Below are 23,731 nucleotides of genomic sequence, written 5' to 3'. Positions count from 1 at the left end.
TTTATATTACCTACCTAACGAATTTTATCAATTTAAGTAATATGTTCGATTGTGTCTAAGTCACAAAATCATACTGTCGACATGAACAAGTGGTCAATTATAAAAAACTCTTATCAAAAGTAATTTTTAAAAACTTGTCATACCTATAAATCTTATAAATTAACTAAATGGCTATCTATTCACGAAGCATTCTTTATATTTTGTACATTTAAAATGAATGAATACGAATTTGTATTATTGTAGACAACGATAGGAGGTTAGAATTTCATAACAAGTTGATGTTTCAATAAATATGTTTCTGTTTTAGAGACTAATTTGTTATGAATTAATTTTAAGTACTGGCAACACTAATTAGTCGTCAGAAAGCGTTTTCGTGGACATTTACCAAACGGTTCCATTTCGTTTGTTTGATTCAAGTTGAATGATACAGACATCTATAACATTACAAAATTGCCACATAATATACTCCATTACATACTTCATATAATACAACTTTTATTTGGTACGTATTCTTAAAAATAGATTTAACTCTGAAATGAATTATAAATTTATCTAAATAATGAATGTCATTAAGTAACTAGCACTAATATTTTTTACTTTGAAAAACAAATCTTATATTTTGGGTTCAAAATAATATTACGAGTATGGCCCTAGCACATGACATTGGAGAGTAAACATTTTGACGTTTGACATAATTGTTATTGTAACAGATGTATTAGGAAAAACTATCAATGTATAATTAATAATATGCATATATTCTTCCGAAATGCTGTTACTCCTTTGTATTCTTCCATTAATAAACACTTTTTTAGCCGAATAACATCTGAAATCTTTGTAAAATACAATACTCAACATACAACAATATCCGTCATGTTTTTTTACAACACTAAAGTAAACGATTGTGAAGTTAGAAGTAGCAGCTTACAGTAATACCAATAGACTTTTTTTTCTGTTTCGTATTGCTTCTACGTGTTCGTACGAAAATGATGATATTATGTTCGCTCTCCAGAGTCTAATCTCTTTCTAGATGGATGACAGATCGTTTTGCACTGCGTATGCGCGAGTCCGTATCATGTATGATTGCAGCGGTTAATATGCGTTAGCCTATTTAACATGAACTCAATTGTACATACCCACCTATTATTTATTTCACAAAGGCGAATCAGTTTGACGAAAAAAAGGATTCATTTAATTTTTCGAAGTAGGAACTAAAAAACAATCCCTAAATACCATAATTTTTGAGAATCTGTACTTTCCATTTGAAAAAGATGGCAACCCTGCAACTATTAATAATATCTATATCAATCAGTGTTGCCAACCGTACTATAATTATAGTATTTGTACTATAATTTTGGTCCGCGTACTATGTACGATATAAAATATGTATAGTACGCCCAAAATACTATAATTTTGAAAATCGCGGCCCGCGAAGAGATATTTTTTCTAAAAATAACGAGCCGACCATGAAAAATTGGGAAAATTTTCATTTTCAACAGATGACAACGCGTACTATATTTTATCCCCAAATACTATAATTTTGGAGGATTTTGGAGGCTCTGTACTATAATTCCACTTTCAAAATATGGCAACACTGATATCAATCTATATTATCTATGGTCTGTATAATGTCAGAATAACATGGTGTGTTTTTACCGGTTTCCAAATGAAAATATCCACACTGTTAAGTTTACTAATGTTAAACTTTATATATAGTTGCAAAGGAATCGTTGAAACATTATAAAGTATTTAATATTACTATTTATTCAGTAATAATGCATATTGTTTCCAAGTATGTTTTATATTTAACTTTAGACACTATTTTTGAAAAGATGTGATAATAACAATACAAATTAATGAAATATACACAGAGATCAGAATATTTAAAAACATGGGTGAGCTAAAAGGAGAGTTTTCAAAGGATTGGTGCAGTGACCCAAAATTATTACGGCAGCCTATCAAAGTTTTGGAGGTTAGTTTTTATATTACTTCCATATTATTATCAAAATGATAAACAATTCAATTCATTGCAAAATTACCAATAGTAGATACTGCACATATAGTTAATATAAATAGTCATTATATATTATAAATAATGAATGGTAAATCAGGGAAAAATAATTATATAAATAGACAAATCAAATTTGGTGAAATACATTGATTCACTAGTGGGCGCTGCATCTGAAGAATAAAAAGACCCTCATAAATGACCCTGTTCATACTAATTTCATTCTTTTGTAAAACTGGACCATAAGACACCAATGACGTTTGTTTTTTTCACTGTGCTCATAAAGACGTCCTTATGAAATAAAATCATACATTGCTCACCTTCAGCTTAAGTAATCTTGCATTGTAACAATCCATACTAATCAGTTGATACCTCATTGGCTGCATATATACCAATACGCTGACTAATGAATAGCCTGGAACGCTTTACAAACCGTGAATTTTGGTAAAGGCCAATCAAAAATGGTAAATCAACGGAAGATATGTTAGTAAACTCAGTATCCATTATATCGGTAATGGGGATACACGTATCCTCTGTGTGTAGCCGCTCCAAGTGTTATGCAACAAACTATGAATTCTTCACTTATACATTTAGATTCCATCTGTATATAAGAAAGCTTTATTCGACATCTTTGTTTACTATTAAACATTGAATAAAATTGAAACAAATACATCCCTCTACTTTACCACTAAGACCAATATATCTCATATTTTTTGTAATCATTATCTTTTAGGATAAATACAAATTAGTTCCGGCCTTTCTCCAAGTGAAAGGATTGGTGAAGCAGCACATTGACTCGTTTAACTATTTCATAAATGTCGAAATCAAAAAGATAGTTCAAGCCAACGAAAAAGTGTTGAGCGATGCGGATCCTTTATTTTATGTGAAATATCTGAACGCACACGTCGGCACTCCAGATGTGGAGGAAGGGTTTAATATCACCAAGCCCACAACGCCTCACGAGTGCCGGCTGAGAGACATGACATACTCCGCACCCATCACTGTTGATATCGAATACACCAGAGGCAATCAGAGAGTTATAAGAAACGATCTCATGATCGGGAGGTAAGCTTTATATCATTATAATATTATGTTTCTATATCCATTTTGTAACGCGGTCATACAAGTGCACTCGTTGGATAATCGGCATTTATTCCTCCGTGCAATTCTAAGTTGGAGGCCTCTGCTATGCCCATGCGTATCCGAAGTTATGTCATGATTACGATCATCGGCAACAGTGGCAATTAAATATTTAAACTTGGTCGTCAGTGACGGATATGATCATGAAGACCAGCTTCATGTGGCTGAGATATAGGTCATACCTATGTGAATAAGTGTGCGTATGGGTTATCTAGCCGATTTTCTAGCACATAATGTAATAATAAATGGCAGATGTCAGATAAATACAATTTGTTAACAGAAATCAAGTAAATATAGTATTGTATGTTGCAATACTTGCAATTCAAGTGTGTCCGAATGAATGCTGGGTACATTGTATCTGCGTTGATTTCATTAAAATTTATATTATTTAACTATTAATGTATAATTATTCAATTTATAATATTGTTCAGTTTTCATTCTTTACTTCATGGTCAATTAAAAGATATATGGAAAATTGGAGTTAGAAAAAAATCCAAAGCACAAAATGTAAAAGTCGGTCCCCATTGAACAAGGTTTTGATGTTGGAATTCAGTTTATTATTTTATGACGATCAGGTCACGAAACACAAAGTGAACAGGGTGTCTTCAATTATTACCAATATTGAATGAGTGTTTCATTTACCTGACTAACTTTAAGGTGAAGCCTTTACTGAGCCGTTTTTAAAGAGGCACCTAGCGGAAAAATACAAAGCTTGCAATTTTGAGATTTTTTTTGATAATCTAACAATTTCAATTGTATTAATTAATAAATATGTATCTGAAAATATTAAAAAGAAAAATATTTTTTATTTTAAGTCAAAGATAAACTTACAATTGTAAAAAATGTAATAAATTATAATTTGTTGAATCAGACCGCATCTTATTATTACATATATTTTATGGTCATATTTATTATTAAAATTTAGTTTATTAAGTTTTCTAAGCATCGCCTAAGAGATTTTTGACTAATTCATAGTTTTAATATTTTTTATATCTATTTTAAAAAACATCGATTTTTTATAAAAAATATAAATGTGTATAACTTGAAATCCTTTTTATTTACTAAGTTTATCTTTGACTTATAATAAAAAATATTTTTCTTTTTAATGTTTTCAGATACATATTTATTAATTAATACAGTTGAAATTGTAAATTATCAAAAAAAAATCTCAATTGCAAGCTTCGTATTCTATCCGCTAGGTGCCTCTTTAAAAAACGGCTCAGTAAAGGCTTCGCCTTAATGCATATTATTATGATACAGTGAAACTATTGAAAATAAAATTATTATTCTGTAACAGGTGTTTAAGTTTATCCCATTATTTTTGTGTTCTCAGGCAGCACTTTCAATTTACATAAACGATGTCGCATAAGATGTTAGAACTATTTAACGTTGACATCTTTGCATGTCTTTGCGATTAATTAATATAGCACTTCCTGTTAATGTTATTCCAGAATGCCACTCATGCTGCGTTCCTCAAACTGTGTCCTCACCAATAAATCTAGTTTGAATTGTCCAAACTGAATGAGTGTCCACATGATCCGGAGGCTACTTCATCGTCAGAGGTACAATAATACATAATACTACTGTTGATAGACCGAAAAACATCGCATTATAGTTTTACTTCTCTGTATTTATTTAACATTGGGATTGAAAATCTAAATTTATAGTACCTACCTATTGAGATAATATTTCTTTAGCTTTCCTCACTATTAATTTATTTTTATAATACTATTTAGTCATTAATAATATCTTACGTGGCAACAGATGGAATTTATAATTACAGGCGGGGCCCGACTTTCGCCCGTAAATGGTTCCTGAAAATGTGTCCAAAGTAGAGATGTAAAAAAAATCAAAATCACTTAAAAATATTTATTAATCAATAGGTATAATAAAGTTAACAAGGCGTATTAGCAATCAGGTGTTTTCTTTATAGACTTGTCAAGAGATAGTTGAATACCACCCTTTTAAGTATTTGAAAAGGTGACAGGGAGCGAGGAGAGAGGAGCGACTGCATGGAAGCGCACATTTTTTGCATTATCCACAAAAATATAAATTTTAAGAAATGTACGCAATAGTGAATTGTGCGAAAGTAGAACGTTCGAAAGTCAAGGGCCTTCTGTAATACAGTAGAACCTCTATTATCTGGACTAATTGGACGTATTTCTGCAAACAAGATCCATCCCTCACGTCTAACTTGTTGATAAAATACAATATTTGAGTTGGTATTGATTTAAAATGATATGTGATTATTTGATTTTATTAAAGTATCCCATCAGATGTTTAAATTAACTAACAAATCATATTTTTTTAATTCAATCATCCCTCAAATATTGAATTTTCTCAACATGTTACACGTGAGGGTTGGATCTTGTTTGCAGAAATACGTCCAATTGGGAATGAGAATAGTCGAAAATCAATAAAGCATTCATACCTCCAGAATAAATCTTTTAAAAAAAGTACAATTCACTTTTTATATTTCATCACCATGTTTGATCCTAATGGCTTAATTACATTGGCAGACGCGCAGACCCAACCCGATCCAACGATCCACGTCGACCGTCGTCGCCAACGTTTTTACACTATTTGCAATTTCACGCGACGATTCAATCGCGTTGTCCTTGCTTTTGATTGGTTTAAAATAAACATAGTGTTGCTATTATTAAAAATATAGGTTGATCGAAAACTAGATATTTCTTAGATTGGTGGCTACACTGAACGCATTCCCGCGCAATTTTACGTCAAAAAAACTGAGCTGACTGGGCGAGCTTGAATCTCCAAACCAATTGAGTAATTCGAATATCGAAATCGAATAATCCAAAGACTAATTTATTGTAGCGAGTATGGCTATATTTCAACTGGCTCAGGCGGTCAGGACTCGCCGTAAACGAAAACACTGGGTCAAAAGTTGGCTAACTGAAGAACAGCGTGATCGCCATTGAATATAGCGGGTTTTTTACGTTCCACACTATATCTTTGGCGTGTATTAATTCGACTAGGACTGTGTCCTCGGTGATACTCCATATATATTTTTTGAGTTTTCGCCATCTTGTAGTTGTTCAGTTGAAATCGACCAGTAGAATGAAATGAACGACCGTTTGCATGACTCGCGAGCAGGCGCATATTCGGCTATTTTCGTACGCTTTCGGCAATCTTCGCTTGATAATGAATGGATCGCACGACGGAATAATAGAAAATTTTCCACTTTCGTCCCGATCGCTCACGATCCTTGAAAACCATAGAGAATAGAGTTTGACAGTCGTGGCAGACGATCGGGCCAGACGCAATCTGCCAATGGAATTTGGGCTTAAGAGGATCATATGGGCCTTCACAGAGAGGAGTATTAACAGATTTCTGTTTTTATGAGAACTGGATGTTTGTCATTTGCTCAACCTATTAGGACTATCAGTGGCGAGGGGCCTACCGAGGGGTAGACTTAAGATCCTACATAAATAGTACACACTAAACTTTATCAGGCATACGTAAACACTTGAATGGTGTTTGGTTTAGGCAGGGTTTAATTGATTTTTAAAAACTAACCAACACCATCTGTAAAATTGTAGTCTTAATTGAATAAATACAAAAACGTATGATTGACAAAGTTTAATGTGCACTATTTATGTCGGATCTTCACAGCCTATGCCCACCCTTCGCTACTGAGGTATATACTCTTGACTCAAACACAAATTAAAAACATGTGAATTTTACCAGACCCAGTATCGACGACATTATCAGTCGACACGTTACCGTTCGGCCATCTGTGACTTATTTTACTAATTATGTATTTTAAATTGTACATTTTCCATATAATCATGTAATACTAATGATCATAAAAAAATCTAGACAATTGAAAATCCAAATAATCATGGTCCAGATAACCAAGATTCTACTGCACAAACGTTACAATAATGGGATACACGTCAATTATTTACGTTTATGATGTTATTTGATTTCAGGTCAGGAGAAAGTAATATTGATCCAAGAACAGTTGTCGAGGAACAGAATGATTGTGGATGAGTTCAAAGGTGCTATTCAGTGCCAAGTGACAAGTTCTACGCACGAAAAGAAATCCAGGACCAATGTCATCGTTAAGAACACTAAATATGTTTTACGACACAATGCATTAGCAGATGTAAGCCTTTTTTTGTAAAATAATGTAACTCCAGTTCAAACAAAATGATTGTTCAGCAATGGAGAATCGTGGGAAGCATGGTGGGTTACCGTGATCCCACCTTTGATAATACATAATTATATGTATCAATGGTATCCCTTACCGAGTTCGGTTATTATTTTTAATCATTCATTGTTTATTTGTTCGTAGGACATTCCTATAGCTGTTATATTTAAGGCGATGGGTATTTGCAGTGACCAAGAAATAATGCAATTGGTCGGAACTGATAACAATTCTCTGAAAAAAATGGCCCCTTGTTTAATGGACTGTCACAATTTAAAAATATTTACCCAGCAAAAAGCATTAGAGTACATGGGGTCCAAACTCAAAGTCAAACGGTTAGTATTTGATGTTTTCACTTGTTTCGCACTCATATGGCGTTAGCCGAAAAAAATATTAATATTAAGTATTGTTTAAATGTCAAAATGAACTGTGAGAAGTGTAACAAATATTTTACCTGGTCCCAAATTCTGACAAGTCAGGCTCATGTATGAGATGTGGTATCACATGGCACGCCAGGACCGGCGAAGGATCGGCATTCAGGCCCCATCTTTACAGGGGCGGGTTGTTTGATTTTAATTCTTGAATTTTATATTTATAATTTATAGAATAATTGTATCATATTGTGTCTTTTTCAAATAAATACCTCTGTACCGCAAGTTCGAGTATGCACAGATAACACATAGGTATGGTTAAACCAACTATTTTTGCCAATTCGATTCAGAAACTTAATACATATTATAGTATATGCTGGGGATGACAATAGGTATTCTTAGGAAAAATTCAAATAAAGACATACTTTCAGATTCGTATCGGCAGCCAGCAAAACTCGAACACCCGCAGACGAGGCACGCGATTTATTGGCCACAACAATTCTGGCACACGTGCCCGTCGAAAACTTCAACTTTTATGTGAAGGCCGTCTATTTATCGTTGATGGTGCGGAGGGTGGTGGAAGCGGAAGCCAACAAATTCGCCATCGACGACCCTGACTATTACGGAAACAAGAGACTCGAACTGGCTGGCTCCATGCTCGCCCTCATGTTTGAAGACCTCTTCAAAAGATTCAACTGGGAACTGAAAATGATAGCCGATAAGATAATACCCAAGATCAAAGCTGCGCAATTCGATATTGTGAAGCACATGAGGCCTGATCTGATTGCCAACGGGCTGTTTACTGCTATATCCAGTGTGAGTATATCTCAGCTAATTCAATTTTTGTATATTTATAAACTATGCAGCACGATTATGTTGTTGCTAAAGCTGTTGTTCTATTCTGCTAACACATCTACAGCTATCCGCCAAATGGTGTTGTAGAAATACATAATTGTGGTATATCAGTAAAAATTAAATCCACCAACATTGCAATAAAGTTATTAGAGATTTTTGGTTACATCATTTACCTATTCTACTGACTTGTCTACCTTAATATTGAGATTTAGTATGTGACAGAGTATTTTGGTATTAAATTATTGCTTTTAAGGCTATATACTTCAGTTGTGGAAAGATCGTGGCCAGGCGATGCGCGGATTGTGAAAATGAACAAAACATAATTTGTCATAAAAATTCAACATGCGTCCATTTAATGTTATGTTTATTGTTAATATACTAATAATATTAGTATATTCATTTCTTTTTCAAGTACATATGTAAAGTTTTTTAATCATCTTTACATGATTTAAGAATATATTCATCCGACGCCATGACAAAACAAATCGACGAGCGCACACCTCTTCTGTCGGTCTCCGATTGGCAAGTCTAGGCGACGAGTGCGTAATTTCGTTGCATCTACTGTTGAAAATTATTTGCCGTTTCACTGAAGTACGCTCTTAATGTTATTTTGATTTTCAATATTTAGGGAAACTGGACCATCAAAAGATTCAAAATGGAACGGCACGGAGTAACCCAAGTACTGAGTCGGCTGAGCTACATATCAGCGCTGGGCATGATGACCAGAGTGAACTCTCAGTTTGAGAAGACCCGCAAAGTGTCGGGGCCAAGATCCCTACAGCCGTCGCAGTGGGGTATGCTGTGCCCCTCCGACACTCCCGAAGGAGAGGCGTGCGGCCTAGTTAAGAACCTGGCCCTCATGACTCACATCACCACGGATTGCAATGAGCTACCCGTCGCTCGGCTGGCATGCAATGCTGGCGTCGAGGATATTCGTCTGCTGGGTGGAGAGGAGATCAATCATCCAGATGTCTATATGGTATTCCTTAACGGTGAGCTGACTGCGTTCAGTTTTTGCAATTTTTAATTTACATTCGGTTTTAAGCAATATTTTGTAATTCCACATAATTTTATTATGTTATGTAAATACGATTTTTATTGATTTGACGTTCAAAATTTAACAATATTTTTAACAGTACCTCAAAAAAGTTCTGATAAGAATTATTCTTTCTCCTGCCAATATGGAGTTTAGACATGAGCAGCTCATGAATTAAGCCGACGACATGTTTAATTTTGTGTAAATTATTACCAGCCCCACAATCAATTTAACTTGTAATGACTGGAATATTCGTCTCCTCGACATTAGGGATAACCAAAAGGTAACATCTCTTGTTCATCAACTTTCGTCTGGTAGCGAGTTCATGAGTACTACATAATATGCGAAAGGGAGACCGTACAAACATATTTGACAGGCAAGTAATCATGTAAACATAAACGTTGAGTCCACAGAAAAGATAAAATATATTTTTATAATCTTCAAGTAGCTTTCTACCAAATGTACCAAATTTTTTCGTTACTTACAGGTAACATTCTAGGAGTAGTTCGAAACTATAATCGACTCATCTACGTATTCCGTATGTTCCGGCGCCGAGGTCTCATCTCAGCGTTCGTTTCCATCTATCCAAACCACAATCAGCGGACGGTTTATATCTGCAGCGACGGGGGTCGACTCTGCCGACCATACATCATCGTCACGAAGGGGCAGCCCCTGGTGGAGCAGCACCACATGGCGGAGCTGGACAGAGGAGTCCGCAAGTTCCAGGATTTCCTCAACGATGGTCTCATCGAATACCTCGATGTGAACGAAGAGAATGACAGTCACATCGCTTGTCGAGAGGTCGAGATCGACTATCAGATGACTACGCATTTAGAAATCGAACCGTTCACCATTTTGGGTGTCTGTGCTGGACTCGTTCCCTACCCGCATAATAACCAGAGTCCCAGGAATACTTATCAATGCGCTATGGGTAAACAGGCCATGGGTGAGTGAATCTTATTCAAATTTATTCCAGTAACAATACACTGATTTTTAAATCAGGATTTTGTCACTCCATTTAAATATTTTTAAATGATGATAAATCTTCAAGGGATAATGTTGAATAAACTAAAATAGCTACATATTGATTTTACTGAAAGCAATTTGTAAAATTATAATTCAAACTTATTCTTTATCAATTTTTTAATGAAATTCTATCAATTAAAAGAAGTATCTTAATTTCTATTTAATTAAATAGTAATTTACCTACCGTTTGGAAATATTGTTAGATTAAATGCATACTAAAGCATCAGTTTATTATTAATATAATATTATGCAATCGCTATGTACTCATTTGTAATAAGTAGAGTAAGTAAGAGAATAAGTAGGCCAGCCGGAGTTCTTTTTTTTTGGGGACGGACTCTAATATTACAACATTTTTTAATTAAAAAATGCGTTAATAATTTATGGAACCTATGTTTTTCAGAAAAATAAGGTGTACGATGTAGTAGGTACATTGAATTATTATGAAATAAATATTATTGTTATAGTATCTTTATGAATACCGAGGAATTTTCATTATGTAGAAGCGATGGTATTAGTATAGCTTAGTACCTACTTATTTAGACAAATTATTGAAGAATACAGTCACAGTTAAGTAGTTCATTAACTATTTAATGTGATCTTTGGCGGACAAAAAAATAACAAGTATGTGAGAACTTCCAGAGATCATCGCATCCGAACTGAATGTGTGAATTCAAATGGCAGTGATTTTACTTGTGCATGCGATGCCATCATCGCACTCGATTCTACATTTTGTGCACTGTACTATGTATTTTGGCTGAAATATCACAATAGATTTTGATAAAACACTAAGTAATTTTGCAAACCAAATTACTATTATTTAATATGATGTTATTTGCATGGAGGATGTTTTGGCCCTTGGGTAAATCTACAATCTACCTCGAACAACTCTGCATGTTTTACTCCAAGAATCAAAACTCTTCGTCATCATAATGCGTGGACAGTATGTCAAACTTGTATCTACCTACAGACTATTCATATGAATTTATTCAACAAAATTTCCCATTGCGGTAGCTAATAATATTTATAATAATATGTTAACATATTTAAAATAAATGTATCATATGAAAATATATAATAGCTGTGGAGGGATGTATCTCTTAAATTTCAGCTTAGCTGAATATATTTGTGATGAATGATTTACATCGCAATTGAATATAACGCAGGTAGCTTAGTTGGCAGAGCACATTGGCACGAATCCAGTGGGCGCAGGTTTGTATCCTGCTGGGCATCGTATTATTTTTTAATAAGATCTTTTCAGTTTTCTTTGATGTGCTTTCAAACTATGTAGCTATCTTCAATTAAAAATGTTACATTGTCAAATCTTGTGAATTATTCGTTGACTAAAAAAATAGTTAATTGGATGATTTATAATTTTCTAAAGCTCTTATTGTACATTTCGTATATTTATTTGTTGTATATTAAATATCTACTTACTTATACATAGGTGTGTAATATTATATCTTTGAATTCCTTACTCATTAACTTAAAAATAACAATAATGCATGAAATACTCATACTTATAATATATATTATATCACTTCAAGTACCTACCGATAACAAGGGCTGCGCGACTTATCAATACTCTGACTAGAGACGTATACATGTTGCTTTTTATTAGGTATTCTTATAAATTGCTTCACTTACTCTTATTTAAATAACATATCATTTGTGAACGTCGTGGATTAATAATTCTATATGTACACACTATCCTTTAAATAAAAAGGGAGTTAAGTAAAACATTGTCTTTATGGAGCTTTCTATATTCTGTTACGCCACTGAATTGTCTTAAACAACTGATTTAAGAACAATACGCATACATAAAATAATAATAGTTAGATGGATACAATTTTCAGTCCTAATTTGAAAACATATATCTCTACGAAGTGCAAGTTATACCCACCTATTAACGTACGAGGTGACATGACCCGGCTCACGGCTAGCTCAATAATGCTACCGGGCCGTCACTGAGGAGACTAGTGATGAACTAAGAGAGGTGGATCTCCTTTGTAGTATCACAACTTTTGAATTCCCAAATAAAACTCTCAGCTGGTGTGGTGCCGAATTTATTCAGGTACTAGAGTTCACGGTCACACAATAAGGTTAACTGTCATTGTTCCCGTAATTAAATCTCATTAAAGTATCAGCAAACTATTTATTTGTTCACTATAGGATCTCTGTGAAATCTTTCACAAGTTCCCAAAAAGTCACACCTAATTCAGAGAATGGATACGCAGATATTCTTTGGATATTTTTAATTCATGAAATATTTTCCCATAAGAAAGAAAATATAATTTATTCTTTGGTCACACAGTATTAGGTTTATAAAAAGAATAGAATTTATTTTATTGTCGTTTATAAAGTTTATTTATGTTCACAGCATGTTTACAAATATTTATTTGTGTTTACAAACTTGTTTACAAAAGGTTTGCTTAATGTTTACAAATTTATTTACTAAAATTTGTTTTTATGTTTACAAATTTATTTACCAAAACTTGTTTTATAATTATGTTTACTTAATAAAGTTTCAAAAATTTATTTTATAATCCCGAAAAGATTTGTAAAATTTATTATTACAGACTGAGTTTATTAATTTGTTTTTATAAAACAAATCCGATCGCGTAATTTATCCCGATTACGTCACCTCGTATGATGAGTAATGAAAAATAAAATTACTCCGCGAACGCGTCACTATCGACAGATACGTGGTATTCGTGCTACGTTTTAGCGGCCGACGTCACTACCGACAGATACGTGTTATTCGCGCTACGTTTTGCCCGTCGAAGGGGACTTACTGGTACGTATGAATCGCGAATGTACTGAGAACCATGTCTCACAACTTTGCAGTGAGGACTGCAGCTTGCTGAAGATCGCTGGTGAAGAGTGTAGAAACTAATGATTTTACGGGAAAAGTGGTCGCCTTTTATACCCTTCGGATAGAGGTTTAACAGGAAACAGTCAGTAAGGGATAGCAGATGTATATCTTTCTCTCACGGGATGAATTTACGTATATCTCCCGTTCCTGGCAACTTTCTAATAGAGATATCTTCTAATTTAGTCGGGTTAAATTTACTCTACTTTATTTTCGCAAAATTAAGACTCAATAGGGGTGTTTCAAGCACCCTCTAGAACATGTCCCTTAAATGCGCAGTTAGGATGACGTAAGCAAAATAGTTGATTTTATATGATTTTTCGTGTTCAAACGAAGGGGAAAGTTTCTAGCTTTCCATCGAGGTATCGGAATAAGTATTCGGGTACTAAATAAGGGAATGGCAGTCTTTAAATTTAAAATGTCAAAATGAAAGGTTGACACCCACGTACTAGTCCTTTCCACCACTCTTGGCCTTTTTAGGCCAATAGAATTTTACTAAGTTTTAATAAAACTGTTTGGAGCCGCAGAAACTTTCTCATTCGATATTTACTTTTCGGACGAATATTATTACGAGAAAATACTATAATATTATACTTAACATTTCAACTTAAATATATAAATGCTTAATCCTAACAAGATGTTATACACGAACAGTTACTAACTTATTTAATCTTGCATAGTGACTTTTATATAGTAATATGGATGTAACCTTGAATCTATTTTTACCTCGCGAGCCAGCACAGCTGGGCCGTAAATTCTAGTCGGACAGAATTCAGTTAAAGTTCAAGGTCACACGCCAATTTGTATTTTTAGTTGCAGTATTTAATTCTTTTATTTACCCAAGATGCGATTAAGATTTATTATTATTTATGGGTAGAAACCCATCTATGCCAGAATCTTAAGTTTTTCCAATTGTTACTTTTACAATATTCGTTATAGTCAGTATGTTATAGCATTAACAAAATCTATAATTATAATTACGCGTCTATAAATATAGGTACGCGTTTACAGTATTTTTATAACAGTAGTTAGCTTCTATCTTGTATTGATAAAATTAGTATAAAAATTCTTTATTCACAATTATACAGTATATAAATTTATAAATATTCAATTTTCTTTTCCAATTTTCATACACTTCCATTATTGCTATAAAAGTTATTGAAGCATGTACTTGCTAAATTTTACGTAAACAATCTCTTCCATAACTTATTTTCTAAGTTTAATGGAGATTTCCCGGAAATTTATATTAAAAAATACATCGCGCTGATATTTCACGACGTGACATTTCGAGGTCTGTGGTCACAGCGTTCCAATTACACTGGAGCACTCTTGATTTTCGGAGGCGGAAATTTTTTACGTAAAATTTTATTACATTTACAAAGAAAAGGTTAACAATATACATTTTACTTCCTAATACTAAACGATTACGCTAGTGATTACCTGTTCATGGTCTTTTTGACCATTTCATTCTTGATTCTTCCATAGTTTAGAACCATGGGACTTATATATCCTGTCTGAACCGTGTCGTGAGGTTGTCGCAAGGCTATTGAGAAGTAGAATTGACTACAAGGCTAGATTTGTATAGTTATGTCGTTAAACCATACTCTGCCACAAACACTAACTGAAGGTCGGCGTTTTTGTTCATGTCAGAGGGTGGGTCAATAATTCCTTAGAAAAAAGCATTAAAACAGTTTTTATTTTTGTATTTTTTTTTATTTCTCAACATAATCTCCTTGGAGCTCAATACACTTGGTTAGACGTTTCTCAATTTTTTTTAAACCGTCAGAAAAATAAGTTTTCGGAAGGTCCTCAAAATAAGCATTTGTCCGATCGATGACTTCTTCATTTGAAAAAAAACGTTGTCCACTTAGCCATTTTTTTAAGTTTGGGAAAAGGAAGAAGTCACTGGGGGCTAAATCTGGCGAATACGGTGGGTGGTCGACCAATTCGAACTTCAATTCTTCAATTTTAGCCATTGATCGTAAACATGTGTGAACACGGGCATTGTCCTGATGAAAGAGGATTTTTTTCCTGTTTAAATGAGGCCGTTTTTCTTCAATTTTGTTTTTTAGCTGGTCCAATAAAGATGCATAATAATCCCCTGTTATTGTTTTTCCTTTTTCCAAATAGTCAACGAAAATAATTTCACGTGCATCCCAAAATTCAGTAGCCATAACCTTACTAGCTGATTTTACGGTTTTCACCTTCTTTGGACATGGTTTGCCTTCGCAATCCACTGCTTTGACTGTTCTTTCGTCTCGGGAGTATAGTGGTGTATCCATGTTTCATCTACAGTCACAAAGCGACGAAAAAATTCATCCGGATTGCGTTGCATGAGCGACAACAGGCCTTTAGAGGCCACCACCTTATTGCGTTTATTGTCGACTGTGAGCAAACGCGGCACCCATCTTGCAGAAATATTTTTCATGCCCAATTTGTCATGTAAAATAGAAATGACGCTACCTTTTGAGATCCCTGTAACCTCAATTATCTCACTCAACTTTAATCTTCGGTCACTTAACACCATATCGTGGATTTTATTGATCATTTCTGGTGTAGTCACCTCTACAGGACGTCCTGAGCGTGGTTCATCCTTTGTTGATGTACGACCACGTTTAAATTCATTTAACCAGTTATAAATAGTTGCAAGTGAAGGAGCAGATATGCCGTGAACTAAATCCAACTCATTTTTTATTTCCTTTGCTGTTAACCCTTTTATATTAAAATGTTTAATAACAGCTCTAAACTCAATTTTCTCCATTTTCCATTTTTCCATTTTCCACAAGCACATTTTTTTTTTAAATGTACGAGAAACACACAACAACCCGACCAATCTGATTGAAACTTCGCAGCATACTGAATCGGTAGTGCCGCTGCATGAAAACAAACCGCTTACAGTACTAGTCGCGCCACCTGTCGGCTTTTCTAAGGACTTATTGACCCACCCTCGTACCATTCTTTACGAGGAATAATTATTATTTAGTCATTCGCCCAACCCACTAACTTCATTCAGTAGATCGAGTAGGTACACGCTGAAAAAACAATATGCATTATTTTTCCCATCTGCCGGATTGAACCCGCAACCCACAGTTTCATAGATGGCTACACTACATCAGCCGCCGTGTGTACAAAATCTTGTATTTCGATAAAAAATATATACTATATTGGTGTATACCACAGCTGATGATGATAAGTAATATTGTATTGAAAATAATTCATTTTAAAGTTGTTCACTTCCTTCATTTATGAAGCGATCACAAGCAATTCAAAATTTGTCATCGATAGAGAACCTTTTTTGACACCTACAGTTGATGAATTTTAAACATAGCACATTTTTCAGTGATAAAGTTACCCCATCTCATAACGTACTTATCTATATAAATCAGTCATTTAATAAATAAGTACAAATATCACCAACCAGTTAGTTTTTTTATTAAAGTTAATTTTTATGTACGCAACAATATGCACATATATTTCTTTATTATTGTGTTATTCAATTGAAAATGTCTGTTACGATAAAATATGTTGTAAGCACTGGCGGCTCCCTCTTTAGGTCATTCGGTCATTGACCTGCCAAAATAAATACCTTACAATCGACATAATAATATTAATAATATGTGCAATGTCATATATAATAATATTAATAATAATCGGTGGATTTGAAATTATAGGGCGCGCGATATTGTGTCAACCCAGTCTATTGGGCTTTTTTTGTTTGGGCGATAATTCTCCGAACAAAAATATTGTGTTCGCCGGCAGTCTGAAAATTGACCCAAATTGAATATTTTTATAAAATTTTCTCTCTCGTTTCTCATACATAAGACAGAGATCGATATAACACAAAATACGAGATCGAAGCTTGTAACGGTGCGTGAATTACTGTAATATCGGCAATGCCCGAGTGTGAGACAAAAGATTTTTTCACCTAATTAAATGAAACAGAATGATAACACTGACTAGATAATTGGTCTCAAGACGCAACTGTGTATGCGGTTCGGATTCGTTGACAGGTTTTGACGAATGCCTTTGGTTATTTTAATAATATATAAGGAGTTTTTGGTGATTTATAACATTTTTGTGAAGCAGTTAGTACGCACGCAGTAGCAATTGAAGTCTGTGATACAATTATAATGGAAATGGAAGCACGATTTGCATCCAACGATCATCTCATTATATCCGATTTGTTCAATAAAGAAAATTACACTGATTTTAAAAATAATTTTCCCACACGTCAAGTAAATTTGGTAAAACTGTTAGAAGAAATAAACATAATCAAGTTAAAAAATGAATTATTGGTGTTTTATCAACGATATGATTTGCATGGCGCTATTAGTGCAGTTTCTCTTCTACATTTTTTACTCAGCAATAATTTCAACGAAACATTTTCCGAGTCGATCAAAGTTCTCCAATTTATTTGCGTCATACCAATGACAACAGTTGAAAGTGAAAGATGTTTTTCCACTCTCAAAAGAATAAAAACCTTTCTACGCAATAGGGCCAGGATAGACTGACCGCTCTTGCAATGCTCAGTATTGAAAAAAAATATGTGGGAAAAATAGACAATTTTTATAATCGTGTGATTGATGATTTTTCAAAAAGCAAAGAAAGAAAAGTGGACCTGATTTACAAAAAATTATAACGCGTTGTGTGCAATTTCGGTTAACGATGGGTTGGCGTTATGAAAAACGGACATTTTTTGAAGGGTTAGTAGGTACCGACCTATAACAATTTCTAGCACTTATTCTATAATGTATAAAAAGTCAATTTGCAATACGTCTTTTCAGTATACAACGAAAAGGCAAATTAAAATAATATATTCAAAATTGACCTGCTAGGTTTTTCCGGATTAAGCCGCCAATGGTTGTAAGTATATCAAAATTACAAAAGTTGAAAAAAAATTAAAACTTTCATATTAAGTGTTTATTAAAGTAATATGTGTCTAGGTACCTGTCGTTTTATATCATGAATAGTTTTTTTTACTCTTTATGTGCATTTAAATCAAATAATAATACCTAAATACATGAATAAATGGGCGTGTCTGGAAATCTGTAGGTACATACACAGTTTGCCGTATCCGAAATATTGTACGGGTAATAATATATGGTCGTATATTAAAGACTGTTCAACCTCTTTAGGTCGTATAGTACTGAGATAAAATTCATGTCCAAATAAAACACGGTTCTTGTCGGTTTACAGGAAGCCAGTGGCAAACAAATTTTGGAAATAGCCGATTACTGGATATTTTTTTGTTAGGTTAGGTTTTCATTATTGAATTTATGAATTTTGCCACAATCGGCTATGATAATTGAATTAATATTCATATTGAATCTAATAAAATTGGATACTTTATCTTATAGTATACGGTCATCTCTTTCCGATAGAAAGCTCAGCGCAAACTGTGCCACGGTGAAATGCATTACGTACAATTTACATGTAACCTTAAATGGGACGGGCGGTGACTTTTTTTTAAATTAACGGTAACCTACATTTTATCTACTTAAGGTTTTATAACTAATTTAATCACGGTAAGTAGTAAAATGTGTGGCATTGCGGATTAGTAGCTCTGTAATATTCTAAATCTAAATGTATTAACGTAATATTTATAATGAACATAAGTGCAAAACCTTTAGAAGAATGCAATTACGGCTGACGCAATACACAATATATAATAACATAATATATTATAATTACTTATATAATAATTATTCAAACGAATATTTCCAGAAAACCTATTGTTTTGATACTATACACATACTTGGTAATGGTATCAATATGATACTTTTAGAATATTACAAGGTCCACGCACAAAAACTTTCAATATTTGTAGGTATCAATTAATTGGTATTTGTATGCATAGTAGTTGTACGTACCTACGAAAAAGTTCTTAGAAATATAATTATTAAAACATGTATTTTTATACGCATTGTATAAAATGGTTCACTATTGCTTACAATAAATTTGCTGCGATAAAAAGAACAATAAAAGCGGTAACTCGAGAATCTTAATTGGTTCATATTATTATTAATTGTTTGCAATACGCCGCTCAGCTAAAATTATTTTCGCAAGATAATTATGATAAGTACCTTCGCACCTGAGCTGGCAGAAAAAACAACTGACAAATTGTAGAAATCCATACTAAGAATCATTTGGGCAAAAGTCTCCTTAGGATATTGGATTCGTCCACCATTTTAATGTGTTTTTTTATGGGTTGACAGTTAAAAACGTGAGCTGGCCGGTGTTTAGTAATAAGGAGGTATGTATTTATATGAGGGCTCTAGAATCAAAAATGGCAATTTCCATTTTTGAAAAATGTTTTATTTCGCTTTTATTGGTATAATTTCTAAAAAAAAATATAAAATCTTATTCATTATTATACCCCGTTTACACGTGCATGGATTTACTGCTGCCAGTGTGTATTATCGCGGCTATAACAATAAAATGCATGTGTTCGGAAACTCGAAAACTCCTGAAGTTTCACGCGACAGTTGGGATTTGCTCGATATCTGTGCCTGCTCAGTAGAACGACAGTGGCAAACCTACCGGAAAAAAACCAACTACACCGCTCAGAGACTCATTTTGGGGTTAACCGATTTTCACGACTGTCAAATAGTATCTTAAAATGACAACATCGCGTCTTGCTTACTCTTGAAGAATGAGATTGACGAGACAGTCAGCACTTTTACGTGTAAACTGTTATTATCGCGATGGTTTAAAATACACACTATTGTTGCAAATAAATCCATGTACAGGCGCTATGAGTACACAAATAACATTAGCAGGGGACGCGTTCGGCGGCGTGCGTAACTGAAACGTATAACCAAAAAAAAGACATTGTCTACGATCATTTTCACACACGGTTATACGTTTGAGTTGCGCACGTCACTCAATGCTCCGCTAAACGCTTCCACCCTGGACGGCTAAAAAATGATTATTTTTAAAAATTATAACTATAATAAACATATAAGACATTTTTAATGATTCGCCAACATTTTACGAAAATGGAAGCTCATATTTACGGCATGTAATATATTCATAGATCAATAATTGGCTTGATAACGTAAGACATAATTTTGAATTGTTTGTCGTAGGAACCATTGGATACAATCAGCGAAATCGGATCGACACTCTGATGTACAATTTGGTTTACCCGCAGTGTCCTATGGTGAAGACGAAAACAATCGAACTTACCAATTTTGATAAACTGCCCGCCGGACAAAATGCAACAGTCGCCGTCATGAGTTACAGCGGATACGACATAGAAGACGCCCTTATTCTGAACAAAGCGTCCATAGACAGAGGTTATGGCCGTTGTTTGGTCTATAAAAGCATGAAGACCACGATGAAACGTTACGCAAATCAAACATCTGATCGTATCCTCGGCCCTTCGAGAGACGCTGCCACAAATAAGGTGATTAAACTGCATGACATTCTCGACGCTGACGGAATAGCGGCCCCCGGAGAAATGGCGGAAAATAGACAAGTTTTAATTAACAAACAGATGCCTTCCGTGACTCTCAATCCAGTGGTGGCAGGGCAACCGCAGCAAGTCAATTATAAAGATGTCCCACTGAGCTACAAATGTCCCGTTCCCGCATATGTTGAAAAAGTTATGGTGTCTTCTAACGCAGAGGAGGCGTTTCTTATTAAGCTCCTTCTGCGACAAACCCGCCGTCCGGAGATCGGCGATAAGTTCAGTTCCCGGCATGGACAGAAAGGTGTCACCGGTCTCATTGTCGATCAAGAAGACATGCCATTCAACGACTACGGCATTTGTCCAGACATGATCATGAACCCTCACGGATTTCCATCTCGTATGACTGTGGGGAAGACTATTGAATTGATAGGTGGCAAAGCGGGACTGCTGGAAGGAAAATTTCATTACGGTATGTCTAATAAAATTGACATTTTATAATATGTTTTATTTATGTTACAAAATGCTTTATAATCAAATGTAATTTATAGGTACGGCATTCGGCGGTTCAAAAGTTTCTGATATTTGTGATGAATTGGCAAAAAACGGATTCAATTATCACGGTAAAGACATTTTCTATTCTGGAATAACTGGTGAACCATTAGAAGCTTACATCTATTCGGGTCCTGTGAGTATTAAATTAGGACATTTTTTTAAATTTCTCATATACAACTAGTAAAGTAGTAGTGCAACTTTTACATTCTGATGTACACTTTATCTTTAGTTAATTAGGTTAGCTCAGTTATACATAATTTGTGATTTTCCATATTGAGTTGTAAAGTTAACTGTTCCCTCAACTTATACGTAATGTAACCCGTGTGTTCATTCTTTATATTTTCTAGGTATATTATCAAAAGCTGAAGCATATGGTTCAGGATAAAATGCACGCTCGAGCGAGGGGTCCTCGAGCTGTCCTCACTCGTCAGCCGACAGAAGGAAGATCCCGGGAAGGAGGGTTGCGTCTCGGAGAGATGGAGCGAGATTGTTTGATCGGTTACGGCGCCAGGTATAATAATATATACATATGTATCGCCGTGTATGAACCAACAGTTGTCTTGAGGAAAGATATTATTCTCGGGATATGAGGATTAATTATTATTTCATTCATTATTTCTGACATTAATCTAACTTTTACGATTAGTAATCATTAAGGTAATGAATACCTACTTTGATTTAAAATACAAAAACCGATCGCTGCCTGACAAAGGAATGCCCACGTACATTTGAATAGGTATGTCATATATATATATATATATAAAAAATATATGGTAAAGTACATTTTGTAGATTGATAACTCAGTTGTACAGTAAATATAGTGTCATCTATATTATTGTCTATACATATTGTGTTTAGAAAGTACGGGAAACTCAATGATTTTTTCATACTACCGCCACTTACCGACCATTTTCAATTTTCCAGTAATTTATTACAAAAGGCAAACACACGTTAATTTACCGATGTATGTACATATTTATTTGCAGCATGCTGTTAATCGAGAGACTGATGATAGCATCGGACGCTTTCAGCACGGACATTTGCAACGCATGTGGTCGCCTTGCGTATGACGGGTGGTGCCATGCGTGCGCCAGCTCTGCCTCTGTCAGTACCGTCCAGATCCCGTACGCCTGCAAACTCCTCTTCCAGGAACTCACCGCCATGAACATCGTACCCAGGCTTACTCTCAAAAAGTACTGTGAATGATCACGACAAAATGTAAAATTCACTAATCTCCTATGTCTGACTAATTTTACTAGAAAGGGGACTTTGGAAAATCCTGTCTGAATTATGTTGCACATCCTCTGCTCACCATAGGTATAGGTTAAATTATTACTGTTACATGTATATATGTATATAAAAATTAATCATTTTATGATATTTTTATTACAAATTATTTATAACGTCTACCCAATACTAAATGGACCACATTATGTATCTATAAATTATGAATGACATCGGCTACAAGTTTATTAAATTAAATAACAGCCAAAGATATTGGTCAATATCAATTTTTTTCAATAACAGAGTTTTGAACTTACATTTCATAATATGTAGAACAAAACAAAACAGCTAGAATAAGCTATCACTGTTCGTTCTGTCTTTTGAGTTGTATATGTTGAAATGAAATACAATATTTGCGAGAATGGGACATTTTTATTTGGCTTATTACAAAACTAGGCTGGAAGCCTCACACTTGACACGTAATACTATAATATAAACAACAAAAAATAGTTATAACACAGATTGGTAAGTCTAAATCATATAATCTAATTCATATCTTGCATAGTGATTATTGGGGTCATTTTGTATTCTCGGATAACCTGCTACCAGGGCGTCTTGTCCTCCAATGTAGAGGGTGTTGTATATTTTCCAGTAAACATCTCGGACTTTTCGTGCGGGGTGGAACAGACCCTGAAAAAAAAAATATAAATATGAGTGAATTTCATATATTGTTTTGTACGTCATTACAATAGATTTGGTTCCAACCTATGCTATGCTGACCACTACCAGTGCTAAAGTATGTATTATATGGACCGTTAGTGTAAGAAAAATTATGAGTACCGTATGTGGAGAGAAAGGCCACAAAAGAAACCAACAGATAAAAAGGCAGACTACAGTAAAACCTCGTTAATACGAATTCCATTGGACCGAAAATCAAAAAAAAATCGAATTACGAATTGTATAAGGGAAAAATATTAAAATTTAAAAAAAAAAATTTTGATTTTCATTAATTTCGTTTCTGATCATAGATGTGCCTACCGAATTGGGTCATAAAATGTCAGGATTATT

General features: G+C 34.2%; 2 protein-coding genes across 3 annotated transcripts in view; one reads left to right on the top strand and one right to left on the bottom strand.

Annotated features, from left to right (window-relative positions):
- Positions 1-1,753: 1,753 nt before the first annotated feature.
- On the top strand, positions 1,754-23,089 carry LOC147064352 (DNA-directed RNA polymerase III subunit RPC2-like). Its single transcript, XM_085957859.1, is given in 14 exon segments — positions 1,754-1,969; positions 2,739-3,070; positions 4,597-4,643; positions 4,646-4,684; positions 4,687-4,707; positions 7,099-7,274; positions 7,464-7,651; positions 8,119-8,503; positions 9,171-9,534; positions 10,066-10,524; positions 20,562-21,356; positions 21,436-21,572; positions 21,787-21,950; positions 22,426-23,089. Coding segments are annotated over 14 exon segments (3,408 nt in total). The 5' UTR covers positions 1,754-1,888; the 3' UTR covers positions 22,646-23,089.
- Sf3b1 (splicing factor 3b subunit 1) overlaps positions 23,076-23,731 on the bottom strand; it is a 36,027-nt gene continuing 35,371 nt past the window's right edge. For both annotated transcript variants that reach the window (XM_085957856.1, XM_085957857.1), the window contains one exon: positions 23,076-23,353. In XM_085957856.1, the coding sequence (XP_085813982.1) occupies positions 23,195-23,353 (159 nt within the window). In that variant the 3' untranslated portion in view covers positions 23,076-23,194. The remainder of the gene's footprint in view (positions 23,354-23,731) is intronic.

The sequence above is a fragment of the Rhyacophila brunnea genome, unplaced genomic scaffold (assembly GCF_057557595.1).
Source record: "Rhyacophila brunnea isolate RB1 unplaced genomic scaffold, BYU_Rbru_1.0 scaffold_7, whole genome shotgun sequence".
Lineage (NCBI taxonomy): Eukaryota > Metazoa > Arthropoda > Insecta > Trichoptera > Rhyacophilidae > Rhyacophila > Rhyacophila brunnea.
Note: the sequence above shows the minus strand (reverse complement) of the source record. Positions and strands in the feature narration are given on the sequence as shown.